Source organism: Agelaius phoeniceus, chromosome 5 (genome assembly GCF_051311805.1).
Source record: "Agelaius phoeniceus isolate bAgePho1 chromosome 5, bAgePho1.hap1, whole genome shotgun sequence".
Taxonomy (NCBI): Eukaryota; Metazoa; Chordata; class Aves; order Passeriformes; family Icteridae; genus Agelaius; species Agelaius phoeniceus.
This window is the reverse complement of record NC_135269.1, coordinates 10,626,048-10,652,425: the sequence shown is the minus strand read 5'-3', so window position 1 is coordinate 10,652,425 and position 26,378 is coordinate 10,626,048. Positions and strand designations below refer to the sequence as shown.

Genomic DNA, 26,378 nt, shown 5'->3' with positions numbered 1-26,378 from the left:
AATTTTGTACCTGAGCTCCTGACAGCCTTTAAAACACTCATGCAAATAGCACCCAAAGAAAGTACAGCACTGTGCCAATAATTGTTCTCCTGTCAAGCAGAACGGACAGCCTGTGAAAGCACCTGGATCTGCTAAGTGCTGTAAAGCAGGATGTTCAAAGCTAAGTGTCCTGAATGCTTTGTAAAACTCCCACTACGTGTCTGCCTTCTCCACTTACACCTGAGAAGCCTGTCCCTGTGTGAACTGGACATGGGCAGTGGGCTGGGGACAGGTACCCTGCATTTCAGGCTGCTGTGCTCTGTGGTGCAGCCTTAGGAGAAGGGCAGTCAGGCTTGAAGATGTGACTTCTCATCTCCATCAGGCAGTGGAGCCCGTCCTCATTCTACATGTGTCAGATGAGGTCAGAACATGGTATTTAAGGTGACACAGGTGGACAACAACCAAGCTGAAATTTGAACTCCTCGTCCTGGTGCTTATGCCTGTAAAACAGCCTGCTGCAGATCAGCTCTTCCCTTAAAAAGCAAACAGCCCCAAGCTGACTCCTGGCACGATGGGAAGGTTCTGGGAGGAAGGGTCGGCTCCCCACTGCAGATAAGGTTGATTACTCCAGTAACAATCAGGACTATATTACTTTGAAATAGACTGATACTTTCAGCACTAATTGCATAATTTCTCCTGCATTTTAATGCAAAAATATGTAATTACTGAATATTTACATAATTAATGTAGCACACACTGCAGCATTTTAAATGCCAAGCACCTACAACACAATTCTTGCAACCTTGAGTTGGCAATCATCTTTTCCTTTTAAGCAGGAAAAGATTAAAACTTGGGGATTAAACATCTTAACAAAACCCCTCAGATACACTTGGTCTCCACCACCACCAGCTCTCCTTTTCACCCCTCCATTTAAAACCCAAGGGGAACAAAAGCCACGTACTGTGTGCTGTGAGGGAAGTCGAGCAAGTGTGTCATGGTGACAAAAGGGTGGCTCAGAGTTTCAATGGGGGTTATCCTCTTATCCGCGTCTATCGTCAGCATCTTCTTCAGCAGATCTATGAACTCCCGCCGGTCTGCCTTCTCCACCAACATATCACTGCCCTCCAAATCCGTTGTCATGTTCACCTGAAGGAGAAGGGACAGCAGTGAGTGCTGAAGGGGAAGAGCATATGGTTAGGTCTCCAGCAAAATGTGTTCACTCCTCCTTGGAGCACACACCCTGAGAGCCTCCCTGTGCAAAGGAGTGGCTGCTGAAGAGCCACGCTGTTGGGAAAGATGAAACAGGAAAGCCATATAAATATGATTGTCTGGCAAAAGATTTTGAGAATATAGAAACTATAAGCGAGATTGAAATGAAAGCAAGCTTTGAGATACCCCAGTTACTGAACAACTGGAAAACAATGGCATGGATGGACTGAAGGTAATCCCCTTTTGATGAAACAATACCCTCTGCTTGCAGACAGGTCCAAGAGTCAGAGCAGACCCTACTAGTTGGCAGAAGGGGTCCAAAGAGTAGTTTTTAGGGTTTAAAATGTAACACAGTACGGTAATGTAGTGACTCTTACTGGCTGTATGTAAATGCTACAGCATTTGTATATTGTACTAGATTAGTTAGTGAGAAGCAGAATATTCAACACAGAAGAAGATTTATTGTATTTTAACAAAAACTTCATGCTCTTACCCCTTTTACTCTCTTATGCTTTTGTTCTCTTGTCTCTCTTACGCTCTTCCTCTCTCATCCTCTCTCCCCCTCTCTTCTCTTGGGCCTGCTCTGAGCTGTGGCTGGCAGCTCCCAGCAGGGCCCTGCACCCAGGCCCTTTGCAATAAACCCCAAGTTTCCATGACCTGGCTGCAGAGATCTCTCGTCTCCGTCCATCCCAACTGTCCTACCCCCCGATGTTCCTACACCACGCCAGGTTCCATGGCGGCCGCTCATCTGGCTGGTGCATGTCACAGCTCCAGACAGACTCTTAAGTGTTCAGCTCGCCTGGGTCAGTGGCTAATGAAACACTTAGTCACCCTCCACTGAGGATGAACAGCTTCCATGTGGTAGCAGGCAAGCTCTGATAATCACAGTATTTATCATATACCGTGCCATCAGATACTTATCTATGTGTCCTAAGAGCAAAAAAAATATATAAAACACATAAAAATTGTCAGTAGGTTTATGAGAAACATCCCGTTCATGTATCAGGTGCCAGGAAATAAAGACTTGTTATATTATTTCGTTAATTATCCGGTCTCCTCAGATTCCAGTCCTCCATTCCTGCATGCCTACATGTTTTACTTGCTACAATATCTAGACCTTGCTAGCACAAACTCCAGTTTGGTGCTAGTGCTGGACCAGTTTAGCACACTGGTGTGTCAGCACAAATTCCTGTCACAGGGGTGGTTATGCTGGGATTAGCTCTCACAACGACATGGAACTGACACAGTGAATTAGTACTTCCCATTCTTCCCCCAGCCAGCACACTCTTCTGTGGCCATGGTGAATATTTCCACTGTCACCCTTTAACAAATGGGAATATTAAAGCATAGAGAAAGCAAGTGACCTGCCAGTGGTCATACAGAAGAGCACTGGAGAGACAAGAGAAAATGCACGATTTCAACACTCAGAGATGTGCCTTAGCCACTTTCCAAGGCTGCTTTCCTACAGCACCCATACCCCTGTGTGCAGTCACTCCTACAAAGCAGCACATAACAGCGAATTTGGTAGGCATAATCCTGGTGTTTTTCAGGAGCTGGCCCCAGAACAGGATACACAGAGAACTTGCATAATTCCCTTTTGTTAGTGTTGCTGGAAAGCATGTGAACAGTTTTGCTGGTTACTCACCAATGCTCTTACCTGTGCCATATCATCCAAACAGTTGAAAATATACTTTCTTGCTTCCTTTGACTTAATCCCCGTCTCTGCCTCATGATCATCTGGCGTCTGCTCAAAACAGGACACAGGCATTGACCAACACTGCCCTGCAACCAGCTGCTCGTTATGTGCCACTTCCCACACGTGCCTCATCCTGTCCTCATCAGGGACCATCATGCCTCTCTTGCCTGACCAGACACCATTTACACCATCTCCATCACGGTTATGTGACATCTTTTTATGTCACAATGTGATTTCTCTTCTGTTTCACTTCTGAGGGTCCTCCCAACTATGGTGGGTCTTACATCCACCCTGGTGTTGAGGTACAGCATCCCATCCCAGCCAGAAACCCACTGGCCTCTCTCCTTGGGGAGAGCATGCAGCCAAACCCACTGGCACAGGACACTCAGGGCTCACCAGCTTTACTGGAGATTTTGACTGTAGAATTAAGATGTTGCCTTTTTCTGCCCCTCCACAATGAGTTAGATATTAGAGCAAAGTCTGCCCACTACACACCAAATCATTGACTACTTAGAGGGTCAATTCTGGACTTAAATTTTCTACAATGCCAAGCAGGTGTATTATTTTCTCCAAATTTTGGGGATGGCAGTTTTACCTTGGGCAGTACCCACTCCTATGTTTCTCTTGGACTGCAAAAAGCAGAAACTTAGGCTCTGAGGTGACCTGAGTGTCTCCTCGCTTCCAACCAACAACTCCAAGGTAAAAGAAGCAAGGGAATGTCTTCCTACCTTCAGCCTCCACAAGGGATATGGTGAGTCTGTATCCCTGTTGAAAAACCTCGTGGTCTTTGTCCCTGCACTTAACAAGTACTCTGCTGGTAAGCCCTGCGTCTGTGAAATGTAGCGAATCTGCAAGAGAAGGATGAGAGGTCACTGTTCATCCTGTGGAGATCTCTGGAGGTCTTCCTTGAAGGAATTCAGGAGGCATTTGAACCAACAGAACAGACAAAAAAAGAAGATGTAGCATGTAGAGAAACTTCACGCCAAAAAATTCAGTGCAAGGAATGAGACGAAGAGAATTTCTGAATGGAATTCCCTCCATTTATCGCATACATCACTGGAAACTCACACTCAGATTGCACTCCCACAAGGCCTAAGGATGAAAAGAGGAAAGTTCCTAAATTTTTAAAGTTCAAAGAGAAGGACCCACACAGTGATTTCAATAGGATGTCTCAACATTTTGCACCCTCTCCTCTCCAGGAAATCATTTCGGAAATTTGATATTTGCTCTCTAACTTCTGCCATTTTTCTTCCACCTGAGCACACATCCTGCCCTAGGAGCACTCTGAAGTTCCAAACAGAGGATTATGAAGTGACTGCCTTTGAACTAAGGTGAAATATACACTCAAACCAACTGATGGTATGGAAAGTACTTGTCTCTACTGACTACATGACGTTATTTGGGTTACATCCACAAGCATGACCTCATTGGCACCCACACAGCTAAAAGATACACTATTTGTGTTTCTAGGATCTCAAACTTTTATTTATTTATAAAGGAAAAAGAGTCTGTGATTACACAATTAAAGACCAATGTCACATATGCCTGAGGTGCCACACAAAACCTTAACTTTGGCACCTCCTGTGTCCTGCATGGCTTCATTCTGCAAAATTGCTGCAAACTCTGCAAAACTACTAAAACCAGTCACCTACTCTCGAAAACGCTAGGGAAGAATGGAAAGTGTTTCTGAGAGAAGAAACAGAGAGGGATAAAAACATCAGCTACATAAAGGCACCGAAAGCAGCCGTGCTTTCAATCATTTCCAAGCACTCAGGCCCTGGGTCACGGTGCATGGCTTGCTCAGCTCTGCAGCCTCTCAGGTCCATCAGAGCTCACACACACTCAGAGGCACCAGGATCCTGCCTGCAGCCCAGGGCCAGTGCTGCAGCCAGCAGCCAGGATCAGTCCCTACCCCTTCCCCAGCTCCCCAGGAGCCCTTGTCACACTTTACCAGAGGCAGCTTTGTGCTGGGCAGTTAAGCTGGCCAGTAAGGTACGGTGATTTCTTTTCCAGCTGTGTGTTTTATGGCTTTTGGGGTGCACCGGGGAAGAGAAAGAAATCTACTTTTCATGCTTGGTATGTGATTTTCAAACGCTTGTAAGTTTCTCAGCTACATTTGATTTCCTTCAGAGTCACTAATAGCCCTGCTCTTTGCTGCAAGTTATTTCCCCTGCCAAATTTTACCTTTAGAGCTCTGATTAAAAAAATACTGGTTTCAAAAGAAAAGTCAAGAAAACATTTCAGTATGTGAAAAATTTATTTATTTTCCTTCCTTTTTTCAAAAATTTATTTCCTGAAAGAAAAAAGACCCTTTTCAGGCTGCATTTTCAGACAGCTAAGATCAGCCTGAATACTATGGGAATGCAAAGTATTCTACAGCCCTGGCTCTAGCTGCTGCTGCATTATCGGTTTTAGGACTACAAAAAGGGCATGAAAGCCTATAGGGAGAAAAGGGACGACAGCTTATATTAACTGGAAACCTACATCAATGCCAACATTCTCCTTCTTGTCATTGCTTTTAATATGCACTCTCATAAAAGGGGTTATGAAATGCAGCTGAGTTCATGCAGTTTCTTCTAACAAATAAGGCTTTATACTGCACTTGCTGTTACAGCAGAGAACGGGTGCCTGCTCTGCTCAGTGAGGAGGGACATGTACAGAGCTCTCCAGTCAATGGCAGCATTGACTCTTGACTGAGATTTCACTCAGGCAGCCTGGTCTTAAAAGGCAGTGTACCAAGCTGCACACTGGTTACCTGGAACAAATACCCAGGTGCATAATGACAATGTTGACTTGGGAGAGCAAGAAATACAGATCCATCATTAGCCAAAGTGAAAAAGTTGGCATTTGCTCACTCTGACAGGAGAAGAGAAAGAGATATGTGCACTTACCAGCACCCAGGGCAATATCCACACCCACCTGATCATACTCTGAAGCTCCTGGGTACAAGGGCCAGCCCAAGAACAGCTCTGCAATGACACATCCCAACGACCACATATCGATTGCTTCACAAAAGGGTAAACCGAGAATGATTTCAGGGGCTCTGCAGAGAAAGAGGTCAGAAAACATCAGCAAGGGGAGCAGAGCTGCTCAGCTGGCATTGGGCAGCTGGTGCCCATCGTGATACTCGCAGAGCTGCCGCCAACAAGTGTCACTGCTGTGACAGAGCTGAGGGACTCGCTGGTCACCGGCACTGCTAAGCAAACATCAGTCAGTGAATATTTAGCCTTACAGAAGAGTACTCTGGCCATATAGAGCCAAGAGACAGCCTTACATCTGGCAGCATTTTGTAAAGGAGGGAACTACACTGCTTTCATCCAGCAAGTGGGAATATGAAGGCACCCAATCAAAGCCCCCACTCGAGGCTCTCAGGCCCAGCTCACTGTCCTGTGGAGAACTGTGCAGATCCCCTGCGGTGAAGCATCCTCTGTTCACACAGCTCCGTGGGCTCACAAACAGCCAGACATTAAATAATCATTACAGGACTGGTATAAAAGGATTACTGACTTTTTAAACAAATGGCTGTAACAATAAAACAAAGAAATAATGTAATTAGATCTATTAGACCTAAGCCTTTTCCTCAGGAGGAAGTAGCCAAGAAGCCTTCCTTTCCCAGTCTGTCCCAGGCACCTGATTAGATTTCCTTTCCCCTTTCAGCCCAAACAGCCAAAATGCAGCAGCTCTCTGGCTATGCATTTATTGCTGGCTCCAGGAGATGCCACCAAAGCACCTCTGGTCCCTCCCCTTGCAGGGGAATCTGTCCCACTGCCTTGGGGTGGTTGGAATCCTTCTCCATCGATGCTGAAAAGGACTAGAGGATGAGTTTAGATGAACTTCTCAACTCCAGTGGCCAAGGTGAGACAAGATGAATCCTGGCCTATGTGCCCCAAACATTCTGCGTTTCAAAAACTTCTGTGTGAAAGAACCAAAAATATTTTCCAAATACTGAAAACCTTATACACAAAACACCTTCCTTACTTATCCCACCTCTGCCTAGATGTCCACATGCAGTTATATGACACAGTTCCTATTTTTACAAGGATCTCCTAAAGCTTCTCTCCTGTTCTTGCAATGCTTCTAAAGCCCCAGCTTCTGGTGTCATGGGATGTACAGCAGGATGAATAACTTACTCGCCCATACTCCTCTAACTATAAAGAAAGAAAAAAGCAGAAGACAGATAAAATAAACACACACTGATTTAAAACTTTCATCATTTTAAATATAGCCTTGGGATTTCTCAGGCCCTTATGCATATTTTGGAAATGCCTATGGTTGGCTATGGAGCAAATCAAGTGCCACCAAGCAAAGCTCGAAATAGGACCCATGGTTCCCAGTTCCCCATTTGTCATCAGGATAAGATCTGACACTAGTGAGATCATACTAAGGATTACCAATTGCAGTGGAAAATATGATGTTTTAATCACACCATTACATAGTCATGTCAAGACAAGTCTTTAGCCAAGAAACCAAGCAAAACGGTAATTTTTTTCCAAAGAAGCAAAGACTGTAGCAAGAATCCATGCCCTGTCTTCAGTCCACAAACTCCCTCAGTTTTGGGGGGACTTGTAGTGATAAAAGTCCCAAACTACCTCTTCTTAAACCAGCAATGCAGAACGTAAAAATTACAGGAAATTCTGGGATTTTAAAGTTCGAATTCTTTCTGCCATTCCCACAAAAAACAAGTCAGAAACTTAAAAAGTGGCTACCTTTACCCCTTCTAGCTTCATCTGTGCTTGTCATTGTCATACCCTATCGCTCTTTAGCCCACTGTGACAAACTTTTTATTCTAACAGCAATCTCTCCTCATGAACAAGGGGTTAATTTTCCTCTTTTCCTCCCTATTCCGTCATCCCTGTCATCCCTACACACTACCCGACACCTAGACAAAATGCAGAGAGAAAAAGACAGCTATGGTGACCTGAATCTCATTACTATGTAAATCCTGCATTCAAAGCCATCTGCCTCTCCCTGCCTGCCTTCCACATTGTGAAGGAAATGTCCCTGGTCACTAATGAGAACTCAGCCACAAATCGCCTCAACTTCAGATCCCTCCCATTAATTCAAGTGGAGGGGTGGACTACAGGGAAACTCCCAACATGATTTTGTGTGGAAAACTCCCTGTGCATAAAAGAACACTTGCACTGCTGTCATATGCAGCACACACCTCCCCTCCTCTCTCCCCACACTTAGGCTGCCAACACCTTCAGACCCCTGCAAGAAGGGATGACCTAGAATTTGAGGTTCCAAAATCTCTTATTTTTTTTTTCTCCTGAGTCTTTGGCTGTCAAGTGGGTTTACCTGAAAGCCCCACTTTCTGAAGTAGTAAGGAGAGAATTTATTTTTTACATGCAGAAGTTTTCCATCTTCGCTATTGGGGAGAAAACCACAAATCTATGTCCATATTATTTAAACACAAAGAGTGCAACTAAACAGAACATCACTCATTCTATGAATTCTAACAATGGTGAGAATGCCTGTGAGAAGAGGCTACGTCTAGGTGATGTGGTGCCTTACATACACCACAGCCACCACTTGCTGAGGTTTTCTCCCAGCCTTCATGCAATCATTGTGATTTTTCCATGGAGAGGGAGTGGCCCTAAGACAAAAAGATCTTGTTAACTTCATTAAATAGTCATTAAGACACCTGAAGAACAACAGGTAGTGGACACCACACAGAATTCCAGATTTTCAGCCAGCAGATACCTCCTGCTTGCTGTGGGAAAGAGGGAGGTGCAGTCACCAGGAGCAGTGCTCTGCCTGCCTGAAATGGCCAATGCCAAACATTTTGGGGCAGGATGCTATGAACTCTGTATTGAAATAACCTCTCCACAGACAAATACCTTTGACTCTCCACTGTGGTGGATATTGTTCTTTATACTCATTTATGGATGCATACATCCTTCTGCACATGGTATCTAACATGCAACTCCTCTCTTTCTTAACATAAGCATGTCAGTTTTTTAAGACAAGGTGAGATCTTGACTTCCATCACATGTTATACCACAGAGCTCCACAGGCAACCTTCTGCTTTCCATAGCATCTTAGCTCAGCTTTTTAAAGCTTGATTTTCCTTCATCGGGTTTAAATTCGTCACCTCTCACTTTCTGTTCACATCGATTGGTTTAGAGGTGAAGATGGAAATGATTGAATCACCTGTCCTTTACCACAAGCTGGTTCTATATCTTTGCCCCATTCTCCCATGTCTGCAGCAGCTTCTGCCTTCTCAGTGTACCATCCCATGGATGTTTCAAATTCAATCCACTGCCTGACCCTGCAACTGCTCTTCCTGACATGACTGCTTGGAGACAGGCTGAACAGACCTAGAACGAGTTAAAACACAAGGATATTCCCCAGACTTATTTTACACTATTTGCAGAATGCTTTCGCGTTCCAGTCTTCCCTAAGCTTAATATTTTGTTTGCTTTTGGAGTGACACGAGGCATTTCAGCAGATGTTTTATCTGGGAGATCCTCTGAGACACACAGTCCTTTCTCCAGAGAAGCTGCAGTTAATTTAGGACATAGAATTATGCAGAAATAGTTCATTTTTTCTCTTCCAATGTTTACTGCCTTTCCGTACTGCACTGATCTAGCATAATGTTTTCTGTAATCTAGATCAAGTCCCTTAAATGCTCCTTGCTCTTTTCTGCAGCCTAACCTAAGACAGTATATGGTATCTGCATGCTTGAACACTTCACTACTGGTCCAGCACTTTTTACAGATAATGAATACATTAAATAACTCTGGTCCTAAAATGCATATGCAGTCCACTCCTCAACTGACCCTTGTTTTCCTAAAAGCATCCAGATTTAGTTCAGCAAGAAAAATGGTGTATTTTTCTTTCCCAAAGGGAAGAAAACAGTTTCCACGTCTGAAACAGTTCTTGTGTGGGATTTCTGCATTCTGCAGCTGCTAGCACTGTGTAACAAGGGAAAATGCCCTATGAAAATGTGCACATCTGAGTATTGCAATCATAAATCGGAAGGACGATTCACGTGGCAGCAGATCCTCCCAAACAGCACTGAAATCTTCAGCAGATCTCTCCATGACTGCACAGAGAAGTATTTTCTGTACCAACAATACAGGTTTTTTAACACAGACTCACCAAACCTTTTGACTGTGGTGAGGGATCTTGTCTGACAGCACACAGTGGAGCCAGCTGCCAGACACCTCAATACATGCAGGAACATCCCCAGTTCCTGCTCTCCACCCATTTCTTGGCTGTGCATCTGCAGCAACACTCCTGGCACAGCCAACTCCTGCCTCCAGTACAAGACACACAGAAGGAAAACAGAAAACTTTGCCCTCCTGTCCTTCCTCTCCCATGAGCTGCTGCCCTTGACATCTTCCAAAAAAAGATACTCCCCTTCTGCACGCACAGGCACAACCTGTTCTACAGCTCACACAAATCACACCAAAGGTTTAGAAACCACTTGCCACCAGCCTGGGAAAGACTGGAGAGCCCTGCCAAGAGCCTCTATCTCTAGGACAGAAGCAGCCATCCCATCCCCATTTCCACATCCCTACCCGTTTCCAGCCAAATTACTTGCCTGGACAGCAAAGGGTGACCTGCTCCTCGGCTCAGCAGTGAGTCCAGTCAGTCCCCATCCTTTGGAGCCCAGCTTGAATGTGCCTGTGTACACCACAGAGCTCTGGTGCTGGTGCCCTGGGCAGCAGGGCTGGCAGCACCTGCAGGTCCCCAGAGGCAGCAGTGCCACCTCATCATTTGCTTGCACCTCACACACGACCCCGTCCTGCTCTCAGGCCTGCTGCTGGAGTATTTACTTTAGCAACCCTGCTTTGTGGCAGGGTAATTTCATTGTCTGGTGTTTCTGTCAGGAAAATTAATTACCAGTCTAGCTTGCTGGCTTTTTCACCCACACATCACAGGACATTAAAAACAGATGCCAAAAAAATTCATTTCCACAGACCCGGATTCAGAGAGTTGGGCTCTTTCTGAATTTTAAAACTTCCCTGCAAACTGCCCTCCTCAGGGATAATTTACCACCTCTGGTTGGATCTCATGGCCAAGTGTGACAGTCTCAGCTGAGTCCTTCATGGACAAGTATACACCTCAGACAAAAATACAACTCAAAGCTTGGTACTTGCTGGCACCTTGAGCAGAGAGTGCTCCTGCTCCCAGAAGAAGGCTGGGGCTAGCTGAAGGCAGTGCAGACAGAGCTCCAGTGAAGATGTCTCTGAGCTGAACACACAGCTCCTGTCTCACTCACTAAAGCCTGAACTCTGAGAAGCAGCAGCTTTCACATCTCCACTCAGGAAGCCCTGGGCAGAGGCAGAGAGGCAGAAGCTGAGCTGCTCTGCCCAAGCAGGGATGCACTGACCAGCTGCACACCCAGGGCTTCACCCCACTCAGAACTCAGGCACTCCCATGCACCAAGATACCTCTTGTGAGGACAGGGAACTGCATCCTTTGTGTGTCTTACAAAGGGGTTTTTATTCAAGTGATGGAGTTCTATCCTCCTCTCAGATGAACTCTTCTTTGGCATCTTTATGGACTCTTTCTCATACCTGCTCACTTGACTCTTTTGTATTTTGTGGAGGTGTCCACCTTTTATTGCCATGTACTGTAGAATGCAGAGCACCTTTAACTCCTAGGAAATTGAGGTGGAATGCACAGAGAACCTTTTTTTTGTTCCTCTGTACTTCTCAGACTCCAAATCATTTCTTAAGTGAAGGGATGTAAAAGGAGACAGGCTCATATTCTGGAAGTAAAATGTTGCAGTTGTTATCTCCCTCACCTCTCCACTCACACAGACACCTGGAAGGGATGCAGACATCAAATATGGATGACCCCAAGACTAAGGCCATCCTCTGCTCCAGGGCTGGGCATCTGCAGACTTTTGTGTCTGTGATAAAGGCAGCCACCAGGGCCAGGGCATGACACACCTACAAGCCCCAACAGCTCCTGCTTGCTCACTCCCCATCCCATGGACAGGAGAGCAGCTCTATGCCCCACTCGTGTCACCCAGCAGGGAAATGCTGGGCTCACCCTCATTGCTGGATTTCTGCATTTCTCCTGCATCCCTGAGCAAGGGACAGCCCTGGTAGACAAGACTCATCCCAGAATATGCAGGCACACTATGCCTTTCAGATTCCAGCATAAAGTTCCAACCACAGAGAGGCCAGTCAGCACAGGGTTACTCCTGAGGGAGGGAAAGGATCACAGAGGAATGCCACAGTATACTGTTTACCCACGAAGATCTATTGGTTTGAGTGATGTAGTGCCACTACAGGGCTCCTAGAAGGCTCTGTATTTCACAGGTCAAACACAAGTACACTGGTTCCTGGGTGTAAGGACTGTGGGTGTAACTAGAGCCATTTCCAGAGCTGCCAGGCCACCTGTACAACCACCACTAGAAGGGAGCTCCAACAGTGCACTGCTCACATTGCTCTTGCCCATCCCTCAAGATTAGTCTGCAGCACTACAAAAAATATCTGAATCAGCTCAAAAGACTGGAAGCTGGATCCACTCAGCCCTCAGTGATGGTTTATGTTACAAGACATAAATATAAACTGGAGACTGGTAACCAGTGAGGTACCACAGGGGTTTATCCCAGACTGGTCTCATTTAACATCTTCATCCCTGACCTGAGGAGGAGGCAGAGTGCATTCCCACCCAGTTTGTGGGTGATGCCACACTGGAGATACCTTGCCATGCATGTGAGGGCAGGGCTGCCACCCAGAGGGACCTGGACAGGCGGGAGGCATGGTCTGATAGGGACCTTCTGAAATACAGCCAGGAGAAATGCCAGGTCTGGCCCTTGGGATAGTGGGGAACTGCTCAGCTGGAGTGGCCATGAGCACCTTGACTCAAGGGGCAGTGGACTAGAAAGGAAGACCCTGGCAGCAGCAGGACCAACAGCATCCCTGAAAGAGGGCCAGCCGACCAAGCAGTGCGGTAACCCAGCTCCAGCCACATCTGGACGCCACGCTTGGCACGGGGATCCCAGCAGGAAGGTGAACTGGAGCAACCTCATGGTGTCCATGACAGCAGCCTGCTCCTCCTCCTCTGCCACATGGAGAAAATGGTGCCAGGCTCTTCCCTCAGGTGGGTAGGAGAAGGCAGAGATGACAGACAAACTGAGGATCCCTCTGTTTGGGATGGAATAGGGAAACACCTCCACTGTGCAGATCAATGAACCACCAGCACAGGCTGCCCTGAGGGACCCTGCAGTTGCTAACCTTGGAGGCTTTTGAGACCCAGCAAGATGAAGTCCTGATCTTGATCTCATGGCAGACTCTACCTTGCCCATCAGGTTGGACTAAATGATCTCCCAGGGCCTCCTGTGCCCTGAACATCTCTAACCCTATAAGGTCCAGCAACCTAACATTTCTCACTAGGAAGGTCACCAAGATCCTCCAACACACAGGGGAAATCCTACACAGCTGGGACTGTTTCCTGTGGTACAGGTGTATTTTAATCAAGTGTAGATGCACAAAGTCATCTCTTTTAAAAACAGAGAGCAAGTTACACAATGATTTCTTCCAAGCCTTGTGATCCTCTCATTGCTAGCTAAAGGTATTTAATAGCAAATAACTCATAGAAGCAGATTAGACTACCCACCCCTGGCCACTGCTCATGTTCCACAGGGGTGCTGACTGGGAAAGGGTGAAAATACTCCAGAGGATGGTGTCAGAGGCAGACAGGGCCAGCCTGAACCTCAGGGAGGTCACCCACTCCCTCCCTGCAATGCCTGTGTCACTCCTGGCAAGCATTCAGCTAGCCTGTCCCAGAGACCTCCCATGGTGGAGCATCCATAAACTCTGCTGTGCCCCAAGGGAGCTCACCCCTTGTAATTCTAAGGAATAATACAGCTGTGCATAGCTGACTTTATGTCATGCTTAATTACAACTTGTTGTCAATCTGGCATCTATGTAATACATATGGAAAAACATAATTTAATACATCTCACTTGACTTTGCTTACAGCTGGCTTTCTGCCAGGCTGCACCTCCTCCCTCTCCTCACTCTGCCTCGGCCTCAGCACACACTCAGTACCTATAACCTTCTCTCTTTTTCTCTCTTGCTCACTATGTCCGTCTCCTTTTCCTGCTCCCTCTTTTCCTCTCTTCCCACACTTACTGTGGACATCCCACACAGGAGCCCCCCACCCTTGTGAAGGGGGTGCACACCCTGCACCTGGGTGCACAACCCTATGCTGCTGTGGGTTTGCATCCAGTTTGAAAAATGGGGAGTCACAAAGAGACCTATAAGGGACCCCAATAGGATCCCCCTGCTCGCTGCCACCACCCACACGAAGCTCTTGGAAAAAGCAATTTCCATAGGTTAATCCTGGAAGACTTTCAAGTAAACCACACTTACAAATCAAGCACTTGCCATCCCTATGCACCTTTCTTGGGATTAAGAAAGCTGGATTCAGCCACGAACAAAGCCTGGGTTTCAACGGGGAGGGAGGGGTCCCTGCTGGGAGGCTCTGCACCTCTCTGCTCTCCTATCTACATTGTCCATACACACTTCATTCAGGTTAGGGCCTTAAAGAAAACCTCCTGGCTCCCCTCAGCAAGAGCATGGGAGCAAACAAATGACTGAAGCTCAGAGCTGGAGAAAGCAGTGCAGCTGTTTGTGGAAACAAGACAAAAGATTTAGAAACACTTGCTTTTATTCCCCCCCTCTCCCATGTCAGGCTGTTTACAGAAACCAAGGGATGAAATTTTGCAGACAAAACCACTGAGAGCAGCCTGTCAGTCTCAAAGGGAAGGAGAAAGGGAGGGAGACAGAAAGGGAGGGGAGCGTAGGCTTCTTTCAGGATTATGGATCATTGCTAAATTGCTCTATCAATTATTAAACCCATCACTCAAAGTGCAGTAACCAAAATATAGCAGATAAAGCCTTTCTCATCCACTCTCTACCAGCTGCTCTCCTCCTCCTAAAGCCAGAGGGGAATGAAAATTCCCATAGTTTATATTTTATAAAGATCATTTTCCCTGAGCCTTGAAAATAAAATATTTTCTGGACAAGGCACAGTGGAACCGAGCCCATGGCAGGAAGACATTAAAGGAGGAATTGCCCTTTTGACTAACAGACCAAAGGAATAAAACAAAATCTCTGCAATCAATATGATTTCTTAACACTGACAGGTTAAAACATTTGTCTGTGAATAAATGAAGAAGCAGGCCTCAGTCATCAATACCTGTTAGTTGCTGTTTGCTCTTTGCCACTGCTGCTGAACAGACCTGAGACCAGCAGCAGGGTGGGCATGGTCCCAGGAAAGGACAGAACAAAGGGGCACGAGGCACCTGGTCTGGCCAGTGGCTCTGAGGAGAAGAAAACTGCAACCATGCATCCAGGGTGAGGCTGGAAGCCCTGGGTGAGCAGTGCTGAGAAGGAACCACACAGGGGGGATAACCAGGACTTGACATCCCACTGGAAAGGCTTCCATGTGGCTGCCAGGGTCTGGATGGACCTAGTGATTCTGTGAGTTTCTAGCAGCACCACATGCACTTGCTGGAAGCATTTACCAGGTGCATCATCTGAAGCAAATACATTCCTGAATCCTGGCAAGGGCCTGGCTGCAGCTCAGGTTAAACCCGCACTCGTGTTTTGCTGAACCTGGATTCCCTAGCAAGTCCTTGCTGTGATTGAGCTGAAAATCACAAAAGGCAAAAAAATGCTAATAAACCAAATAATAGAAAAGAGAGCCAGGCCCTGGGTATGACCAAGAGCCTGATAAGCTTATCCCAGCCAAGCCTCTTTGTATATCCCTTGAGGAAGCCCCACTGGACTGACCACAGCCATATTCACCTCTTTGCACTCAGAAATGCAGGACTCCATAACCTTGAGAGGAGGTGCCCAACACGGAGCACCAGGACCATCCCCCTGGGGGCCGAGGGCTCCACGCTGAGCCAGAAGCCCAGAAACACGCACAGGAGGTGATGCAACAACAGCCACATTCAGCACAGCCTGACCTCTGGTTGTTCTCCCAAACAAAGGGCCATGCAGGGGGGGAGGGCTGGGGCTTTCCCAGGTTATGGAAGAAATCAGAGAATAGAAAAATCATAATTTGAAAACAAAAGCCCTATCCATGCCAGGCAGTGAATGGATGAGCCTCAACGTATTGGGTGCAGAAATCCCCTGAAGGAGGCATCTGATCAAGAGGGGAAGAATGCCAATTATGTGCTCCCATTCATGCCACTGCAATGAAAGCATAATTCTGACTCTGCTTTCTGACCCGCAGTATGCAATTTATGCAAATCCAAGCTGTTCTCGCTTCCCTCAGAGCCAAGTGTCCACCAATGCCAGAGCTGGCTCTAACTTTTTGTTTTCCTTTTCAAATCTATTGTTTTCACTGCTAAATATTTAAGACTTTTTGTTGTTGCTGTTGCATTTCTTTGGAAATGAAATAATAATTGAAAAAATCCCACAGCACACAGAAACAAACAAAAGTTGACTTCTCCTCTCTCCAGCCGTTCTGCCACGCTCAGTTCCATCCCAAGCCCTTATCGTCCCAGCCCAGAGCCTTGCCACGTACTGGCCAAGTGAAGCTTCTCATGTCTGATCTGCAACACTCCTGACACTTTTGTTCACAGCAAATACTGAAAGTTGCACCAAGCTGCATGGTGCTTTTATAGGATTAGCCTGAATACTGAGCCAACTGTCAATATAAGGCTCCAAAAGATTTCTATCCCTGGCAAACACGGATACGAACCAGACTCAGGCCATGATCCTAAGATTGGCTTCACAGAACAAGTAGCAGGTCTGAGGCTAAAAATATCAAATTACTGCAGCCTTCTTTTATTTTTTTCTTTTTTTAATCATGTCTACTGGCTGCCTTCTTTTTTTATAATTAGAAGAAGACAAAGACAAAAATAAAGTACTTATCCTGCCTGCTCCTTGGAGAAAGGAGCATTGCCCTTTACTTATCTCTGAAGAAACACACAGATTTAATATTATTATTATTATTATTAGCTGCAACTATTTGTATTTCAGCAGAGCCAGGAGCCTCACAATGCTAGATGCTAAAACGTGCTAAGGGACTGTGTCTGCTCCAGAGAATTGATGATCTAAGACAATGTGTGGTGACAGGGGAACAGATTGGTGGAGCAGTTCGCCCAAGATCATACAGTGAGAGCACAGCAAAGCCAAGAAAAGAAGCAAGGTCCTTGTGAACAGCGTGCTGTATCTGTCAGACCACGACTCCTACTTATTATAGCAGGGAACAACAACAACAACAAGAATAGTAATAATAATAATAATACATGGATTTGAAGGTTCTTTTGAAACAGATGGGTATTACTGAGGTAAGGTAAATTTCAGGTCAAAATGACCTGTAGGTATCACCCTGCAAGACAGCAGCCATGCTGGGAACAACGCATGAAATCCACACGAAATCCACATGAAATACCACCCAGCAAGACAGCAGCCATGCTGGGAATGGCACATGAAATCCAAGGTCCACTTTCAAGCCCAGCACCCTGCCTATGCTCTGAGGACCTGCTTGGTCCAGGCAGGAGTTTAAGGAAAAGCCTGGGAATGCCTGCTCATCTGCACATGGAGATCTGCATGGCAGGGAACAGCAGGGACACCTCGGAGCTGCCCCAGTTGGCTACTCCTGCTGCAGAGGGTTGAAAATTCCCACTTTCAACTCAAGCCCTACTTGAGTCAGCACAGTTGGTGGAACGGGTGACAACAGCCCCCTGTACAGGCAGCAGGGCACAGCACAGATTGCAAAAACGCAAATCCACTCAGAATTTAATTTATTTCTATTGCATTTATATTAGGGGTAACATCTGGAAGTGTTAAGTAGAGCCCTACGCTATTAGATGATGTAAAAAAAAATGGAAGAAAACAGTTCTTGCACTAAAAAACTTGCAGCCTAATTTGGGATCCCTCATCATCCTGGAAATACAAGCTCTGGGACTTGCTGCTCAGCATCTGCTAAGACAGGAGCTACAATCAAGCCTGAACAAAACACAATCTGATGCACTGGGGTGACCACTATGAGTCTAGATCCTGCAGCTACCATATTTTAGAACCAAAGACTGTAATTGCTCCCTTGTCCAGAGATGGAAGAGGGCCCCTTGTAGCTGTAGCAGAAGAACAACTCTGACTTTATTAATGTCACACATCTCAGTGGAGCCAGACAGAAAGCCAGGATACAATCAACAATGCAAGTGTGGTGTGCAAATAGTCCCGAAGGAACCATGAATGCTTGTGGGAAGAAAGGCACCTCTTCAGAGGAAAGACTTTTAAGACAAAGTCTTCTGCAAAGTTAAGTTCATTCTTTATTTAAAACCATCACATAGAAAATTCAATTGTTCTCTAACGCATCTCTGTACCAAATCAGGAACCTAAATTCAATCATTAAAGTGTGAAGCTGATGAATTTAAATCCATAGTAAGTGCAAATTTCAACACAATTTTAAGTAAGGAGTCGCTCCCAACACCTTCATAACATGTCAACACATAGTCATATATTTGTTTCTAGGACTCTTCAAATGTCTCCTTTTACTGTTTCATTTTTTTCTTGCCAAAACAAATTCTTAAAGCTATCCTGATGCTCTGAAAAAACATAAACATTTTCCGCATGTTAAAATCTAAGGTGGCTATGAGAAAAATTTTGGAAAGACAAATCTTGCAGGGAAAAAAACCCATCATACAAAAGAAACTTTTCACTATACACAGGGGGAATCTGAACTGATTCCCATCTGATTAACTTCTAATTTGTCCTTGGATCTCACTGCAGTATGGATGTCATTTTTTAATTTCACTGTTTTGTAAGCCGGTACTGTCCTTGTAAAGGGCGAAGAAATCCCCATATATCAGGAATGCTTTTGGCTGACAGGAAGTTCAGTAATTATTCCAGAGAAATAAATACAACAATCCAGAGTATTTCCCAGGACATCAAGGCAAAGATCCACCCTTTCTTGAAAGAAGGGGCTGTCCTATGTATACATTCCTATCTTCAATTATTGTGACTGCCTGTAACATTTAGCTCGCTGTAAGTCAACTGCAGGGTTCAAGAACATTTCCTGGCATTCTTCACATTTTTTACATGTTGCAATTTTATCTGGTGTGTATCATATGCTTCCCCCCCAAAATGCCTGAACCAAACCCTCTTCCCTCCTGACAGAGCAGTTCAGGCTTTGTAAACTTGACTGCAGCTCTCAGAAACCTCACCACATGAGAGCTGTGTTAAAAAAATTACTGAAAACAGAGCAGGTTTGGCTTTGATAGGTAAGAGCTCAAGCAGCAGGGCATGCAAATGGACCAAACCTCCCTTTAAAGACACTTTCAGCCAGTTTTAAGCCTGTGAATTTATTGTCCCAATGTCTTGGAGCTTCTCTGTCCCTCCATCATAAAACCTTAGCGTACATTTTGTTACCTTTACTGCACCCTTCCCCAGCTCTATCCCTGCAGCTTCCCTGACACCCATTTTAGCTGTGGAAAGCTGTCATTTTGGTTTATCTGGGGCTGTGACAGAGCTGGTGCCTGCAGCACATTGGGCAGGAGCCTCCAGCTGGACGGGGGCAGGACAGAAGGGCCCTGCCTGAGGGGCAGCTCACTGCCCACCTGTGATTTACTGCCAGCACACAGCAATATTTAGGGTGCAATAATAAGGTGGTACACATAAGTGCTTTACCAAGAAACAAGACAGGGAAGGGAATAAATGTATTTCCCCTGTTGTTCTAAGGGGAGGTTCACCAAAAGGTTAGCGAGGAAACAATGTAGGCCCATTGATCACCGGGACAGCTACCCTAGAAAGGTTACCCCGTGTTCCTGCCTCATTTTTCACATCTATAATTACCCTGCCGCTTCTCCCTGCATCCCACCCATCGGCAGGCAGCAAATGCCAACCACTGCTGCTTTATTAATTATGTATTTTGCTCATGCCCATTGTCGCCGCCCCACAAGATGCTACAGCAGCGACAGGATTAAGTGGTACAACTTCTGTGATCTCCACAGGGTGGTGTGGCCAGGGAAGGGGAGCTGCAGGGCTTTGCTGTTTTTCCTTCACCAGAGAGGGGAAACAACCAGCTCCATATCCAGTTGAGGTGGGATGGAGGTGGGAGGGATGCAGCTCTTTAACATCTGCCCAGCAGAGAGAGGGAAAAGCGATGGAGGGGCATATGAGGGAAGACTGCTTCCATTCATGAAGGGCTCAGATTTCTCTTGGATCTTCATCCAACTGAAACAAAATGCCAATATTGCTGAACATACTTAGCACCTCCTAAAGCGCAATCCTACTCTGAACAGTGCCTGTCTAAAAACAGCAATGCCAGGCTCCTTGTTTACTGTGTCTTCCTGCTGCCCAATCTGAATGTCTCAGTTTAAAAGGAAAAAGAGGAACAAAAAGGAATTTTTTTATCTACCAGTCCAGCAAACCCAGCCACGGCTTCAAGAGCCACTCTGGACTAATTTCTTGCGTATTTATGCAAACAAACACAAGCAGCCAAATTCAGAGTTATGCAGAGATGGGCAAGGGAAGTGCAAGACAATGATTTGAAGACAACAAATTTGCATGGAACCCAATATGTTTTTACTCAAAGTACAGCATCACATTCCTGATTCAGGGGAGCCTGAGGGGTTTTTTGTTTTTTTTTTTTTTTTGCTTTGAGGAACCCTAAAATAGCTTCCTTTGAGAACATGCATTCTGTAATCACCACTTGATCCTTCTGCAATATTTCTGGATCCAGGCTTTTCAGTTGTAGAATAATAGTAAATATGTATAAAATAGGGAAAACTTCTGCTTGACTGAGAGGTATTTTCTGTTCTTGCTTTTTTCCTGTCTCACCAGAAACTAAAAATTAATTTATGTTCTAACAGTTCTAAAATCATTATTTTCTAATTGTAACCATTTCTGCAAGAGAACTCAGGGTTGATGCAAAGGGGAATAGAAAAGAAATTGCTGACAAAAGCAAAAAGATTGCATGACAAAAGTCAGCACAATGACACAGAGCTGCATGTGTGTCCTGTTTTGGACCACAGAGAAGTTCACACCCGTTGAAAGGTAATGAAAAAAAAGAAACACCCTGGAAAACCAGTAGCAGTAGACTCAAGAGGAAATTAACTACAGAATTTCTCTTGAGAAAAAACCTAGATCGAAAGCTTCTGCAGCATCTTTGATGCTGTTGAGCTTGGAGATGCTCACCTTAGGATCCTGACAGCAAAGTACTTGGCACAAGTAGGATCCAGAAAAACCAAGGAGGTGTAGCCACACCGCCAAGAAAAACCAAAAGCATGGCATCTGCTGACCTGTAGCCCTTTGAGCTAACTCTCTGCGTGAAATGTGCTCCACAACACATCCCTGAGACTGGAGGTAATCCAGGCACCTCTGCCAGACTTGGCTGATGGCTGAAAGCAAGGGAAAACCCACCAGAAGCCCTGGCTTTTTGCACTGGTGTCCATCCCACACACAGACAAGGCATGTGTTGCTCCTGACCAGAAGTCAGAATTACCATCAGCAGAAAACATGGATCACAGAGCTCATTTAAATGCAAGAGAGTGAATGAAAGCCATTTACACCCTCCATCCATTCCCCCTGTGCTGACTTCTCCAGTCAGGCTGGAAGAAACCAGGCAGATCCTGGATTGTAGTGATCTTCCTTCTTCCCCTAGAGAGGGACAATGTCAGTGAATCATCAGCCCCTGAATCCATAAGGCAACACTGACTTTGTCACATGAGTGTCAGGACTGACATTGTGCCCACCCCTATGGTTTGTTGGACTAAGAGGGAAGAGAACCCTCAAGAGTGACCAGGAGATTCCCTAAAGCTTCTGGTTTTGACACTGCCTGTGAGATCCTCAGGGACATCGAGAGAAGAACAGGAAATGCCTTTATTGCAAGAAAATTTATGAGAAAATGTTACTATCTCACGTATGCTTATTTTAAAAAAATCTAAAATTTAATGATGGGAATTTTCTTGCCTTCCTGATTAAGCCCACTTACAGTTCTTTCAGGTTGATTCTTTATCCATAAGCTGGGGCATATGTACTTGAGGACACTTCTGGGTTGTTTCTTTGAATTCCATTGTTTACTTATTTGTTACAGAAAGAAAGAACAATCAACAACATGGTACAGAGCCACATGTTTCGGAGTGGAGCAACAGCCACAGACCCTTCAGAATTGAGATGGGTCCTCTGAGGATCTGTCTCACTCACTTTTAGAAAAATCCCTGCTTTCCCACTTTTCCTTGAAGCAGCACACTAGACAAGGAAAGGATTAATTAGCTGATGTTTCTAAACCTCTTTGAAGATGAAAAGCGTTATTTTTATTTTCAAGTCTCACCAAGTGAAAAAAAAATCTAAAAAGAAAAGGCCAGAGAAAGACTTCTGCTGTTTCCTACAGAGAGAGGGTCTCAGGACTGAGCTCCTGTACAGAGCCACTCCTCCAACACCATTTATGAACCTCAAGCCAACACCACAGCCCTTCCTCTGGGCCATCCATTAACAGGGGCTCTGCCCAGCTGCCTGTTTTCATGGAACACGTAGAACTCAATACCACTGAGACCTCTCCCCCTGCATCAAATTTGCTGAACTTGTTCACCAGATTCAAAACTTCAGGGGAACAAAGCAGCTGTGTGATCACACACATACACCTCATTTCTGTAAAAAAGCAGACTAAAAGCAAATGAGGAAGGCTCTTGAATACAGTTGCAGGATGTCCAGTATGGACAGAACACAGATAGGCTATTTCTTACTGAAGTTTAAATTACAGTAGTGATTTATCTTTCCTAAACACCTTGTACCTCCTGTTGGAATTTCTCTATGTCTCTATTTTTTTTCTCCTCTGTGGCATCACGAGGATGCACTCAAGCAGCAGAGGCTTGCTGTGGAGAGGACTAGGATCCCCTGGCAGGTGGAGAGCAACAAGAAGCTTACAGGTAGGGTGCCCTGCCCTAGGAAGACAAAAATAGCAAGAAGACAGACAGGATTGCAATGTATTAGTCAAGATGTGCTTAACACCCAAGACAAGGATGACAATGAGCTGTTACAGGTCAGGCCTGAAATGAGCTGGAAACCAAGAAGGGAAAGACTCCCATGTGTAGCCCATTTACAGCTCCTTCAACTCCCTGATCTCATCAAAATCTCACCACCACCAAATATAAACAGGATGCTTGCTCTGAGTTATCCTGTTAGGTAACACTGAATATTCATCTCACTGATGCCTAAGGTCCTGCACCAGATGTATTTCTTCCCCCTGACCAGGCAGAGCTGGCAGGACCTGTCCTGAGCCTGCTTTTACCAGAATTCCTCTCCCTCCTTTCAGCTCAGCAAGGCAGGCACAATGTGCGAGAGCTGAGAGGTCCTGCAGAAAAACAGCCATCTGGTGAAGGGGCAGGAAGAACCAGTTAAAAACAGAGTAGCTCCACCATATGGAGAAAATAATTCAGTTGGGCAGTGTAGGAAGAAGCAAACCCTATTATAATAATTGTGTTGCCAAGTGATGTTGCAGACTTGTTTTTCCCCTCACGGCTTCTGCACTGATTAAGAACAGAGCTTCCCCCATAATATGGCACAATCCCCATAGCAAGAGCAAACTGTTCCACCAAGCCACTTGTGGGAATATCAGGTTAATACCAAAATGTTCACAGCATGAACTGACCATGGAGACAGGAGCATTGCACCCCCACCTTGCCTATCCTTCCATTCTGAGTTAAAATACCAAGCCTTTGAGATAAGCCAGCCCAGTTCAGCTGGACAGCACCCGGAGGAAAGCTGACTCAGACCTAGCACAGGAGGCAATTACACAAGTGACAAGCTAGGTTTGGAAAACTTCTGGCCCACCAAACCCAAGGACAGGTAATGCAAAACCTGCTTGGGGCTAAGGCACCTCTCTTCCTACACATGGGAATTCTGCCCCCCCCCCCCCCCGTAATCATCCATATATTCAGAACAGAGTAACTTAATAAAGCCCTGATTATAAACAGGTCCTGCTAGAACAGCTCCCTTTCTTCTTCAGGCTGTTGATAAAAATGGACCACGTGTGGCAGCTCCAGAAGTCCTCCTTCCCCTGCAGACTGAAGGTGACTCCTGCCTGGAGATGCCCCTATCCCCCCACAGCAGCCATTACTGCTTGGGCTCCCAGGCTCCTGCAGCCAGACTGTCATCACTAAGAGCTTGCTATGTGCAAATAATGAGTTTCCAGGGTCCCCCCGGCTCTCCTGGTCACAGTGGCACGCCCCTGTTGGGAACACACTGGACAAGGGATGCACCTCCACTGCTGCTCCCTGCCCACTGTCCAGGATGCCCAGCCAGCAGTGCAAAGTGAGGTGCTGGCTCCATCTCCTCAGTTAGCACACGCTGCTGCTGAGTCCAGCACACCAGACAGAACAGATGCCTGGGCCAGGCTAACGCTGGGGCAAGGACAGATCCAGATGTCAAGACAGTCACCACACTTTTTCCTTTGTTTCCAGCCCCCACCCCCTTTCTTCTTTCTCATCCATTCCCATGCTGTGGCTTTCTACTGGCTGCATTTATTTCCAGAGACATGCATGCTTGTAAACAGAGAGATTTCCTTGCTTGAGCAGTCTTGCAGCTTCCATCCAAAATGGACAAACCCACTCATGTCTCCAAGGGTGTGGAAGACAGAGAGGGGGAAACACAGCCTCTTGCTGCAGACATCTTTCCCAAGCAAGCAAAACCCCAGTCTGAGGCCCGTTAATGTATTAGTCATTAATTCTGGATAAAAGGAAACATATTTGCATGGCCCTGCTTAGACAAGACTGAAATCTTAACATGCCCCTCCCCTGCTCTCCTTTAATACCTTATTAATATTATACAGCAGCACAAGCCAACATGCAAATAGAGCTCTATGCAAATACAGCTCAACGCAAAGACAGCTGCACTTGGTTCAGTGCCTTACTGCAACTCCAGAGGAATAGCCAGGGGAAAAATAAATCATATAGATGATAGAGAAAGCATGTCTTAGCTTCCAGATTTCCAGGGAGAAAGCCATGTGTGCACGTCTGTCAGGGCAGAGTTTACCAAGTTTCATCAAGGAGATAAGGTAGTTAATACTTGGCTTAATTAGAGGCTGCAATGTTCTCTTTGGGATGCTGAGAGGATTGCCCTCTTAAGTATCTAAGGCTCTGTCTTGCAAAACCTAATTCTAAAGTGGACTTAGAAGTACAACCCTGCTCACTTAAAGGAATAGAGTCAGCTTTCCTGTACATTATTTCTCTGTTTAGTATTTCACATCAGATATACTTAGTTTCTAGACAGAAGCCTTGTTACAGGTTTTCCCCAAAGCAGCGGCCTGCAAACAGAAACCCTGAATTTGAAAGTCAATCACTTTCATTCCTTCCCTAGCACTGTTACCAGCACTGCATTAATTGCTGCTGGCAATCAACAGGTCCCCAGGTACAACACTGACAAGGGGAAGAAGTATTTCAACCAAGAGTGTTGAAGACAATGAACAGAATGGAAATTTTACTCTGACACATTTGTTGTCTGGCCCCTTGGAGCAGGATGTAGATCAAGGGTGCTCTCAGAGCTGCTGGTAACTACTATAGCTACCTGCAAGCAGAATGAAGTTCCATTTCACTCTATCTGTGAGAAGCAAGCCAGCAGGTCAGCCCTTAAGGTGTGGGTGGTATCAGAAAAACTCAAACATTTTCCATTTCCATGAAGACAGCTCTTGGATTCTCTTTCTAAACTTTAATATACCCAGGTAAGGCAAGTGCAATTTATTAATCCCACTTCATGGCTGGGAAGCCTATGAGATGTAGCAAAAAAAATAATTACAAGTTCACAGAGGCAAACAAGAAAACAACTTCCTTTGTCCCAGCCTTGTATGTTAGCCAAAAGATCATCTTTGGATACAAGTGCCAAGTTTAATAGTAATGAATATCACTGAAATTGGTGACCTTGCATTCAGAAAGACTTCTCAGCTGTAAAGGACAGCTGAGAACGCATTAAGGTCACTTGGTGCACTTTTTGAGAACAAGCAGTCCAAGGAATGTGATTTTTGTTGAAGAACTATTTGGAAATGAGGTTCCCAGCTGGAAAGCTCATCTGCTAGAAATGGCAAAGGAACGAGGGCATCTGTCTTGCCCAATAAATACAACATGTCCCTGCTCTTCACACAGGAACCATGAGTCTCCAAGGAGCTGGAGCTCAGGAAAGAACTGAGCAGAACACCTTGCATCCCTTACTGGCATCTCTTACAGCTGACACCACCACTGAGCCTGAAGGAAGGGCTTGCACAAGTTCTCTCCACATGCTTCTTCCAGGCGCTGGGTTTTAGATTTTTTGCAAATAACTTCAAAATAAGAGAGAGAAGAAGGTTACAAAACAATGTAACAAATGAAATATTTACAAAGCAACATCCTGTCTCTGGTGATCATTGATTCAAGCCCAAGATGTGTTACTTTGCTGTTAACTGTACTCCATACTGTTATCCCACATACTGTTTTTTATTACAGATAATGCTATAGTTCTATGCTTGCTCCATGAACAGGGCTTTTATTTATAAATATCCATAGGCAGGCATCTGGCGTGTAGCAACACGTCAGAAA

The 26,378-nt window shown here is 45.5% G+C and overlaps 1 protein-coding gene across 3 annotated transcripts in view; it reads right to left on the bottom strand.

Annotated features, from left to right (window-relative positions):
* The window catches only part of HIPK2 (homeodomain interacting protein kinase 2), a 129,899-nt gene that overhangs the window by 31,095 nt on the left and 72,426 nt on the right, over positions 1-26,378 (bottom strand). For all 3 annotated transcript variants that reach the window (XM_054631154.2, XM_054631155.2, XM_077178279.1), the window contains exons 3-6: positions 5,804-5,927; positions 3,613-3,732; positions 2,846-2,932; positions 941-1,125 (exon numbers count right to left, since the gene is read on the bottom strand). In XM_054631154.2, coding sequence (XP_054487129.1) covers positions 941-1,125; positions 2,846-2,932; positions 3,613-3,732; positions 5,804-5,927 — 516 coding nt within the window. The remainder of the gene's footprint in view (positions 1-940; positions 1,126-2,845; positions 2,933-3,612; positions 3,733-5,803; positions 5,928-26,378) is intronic.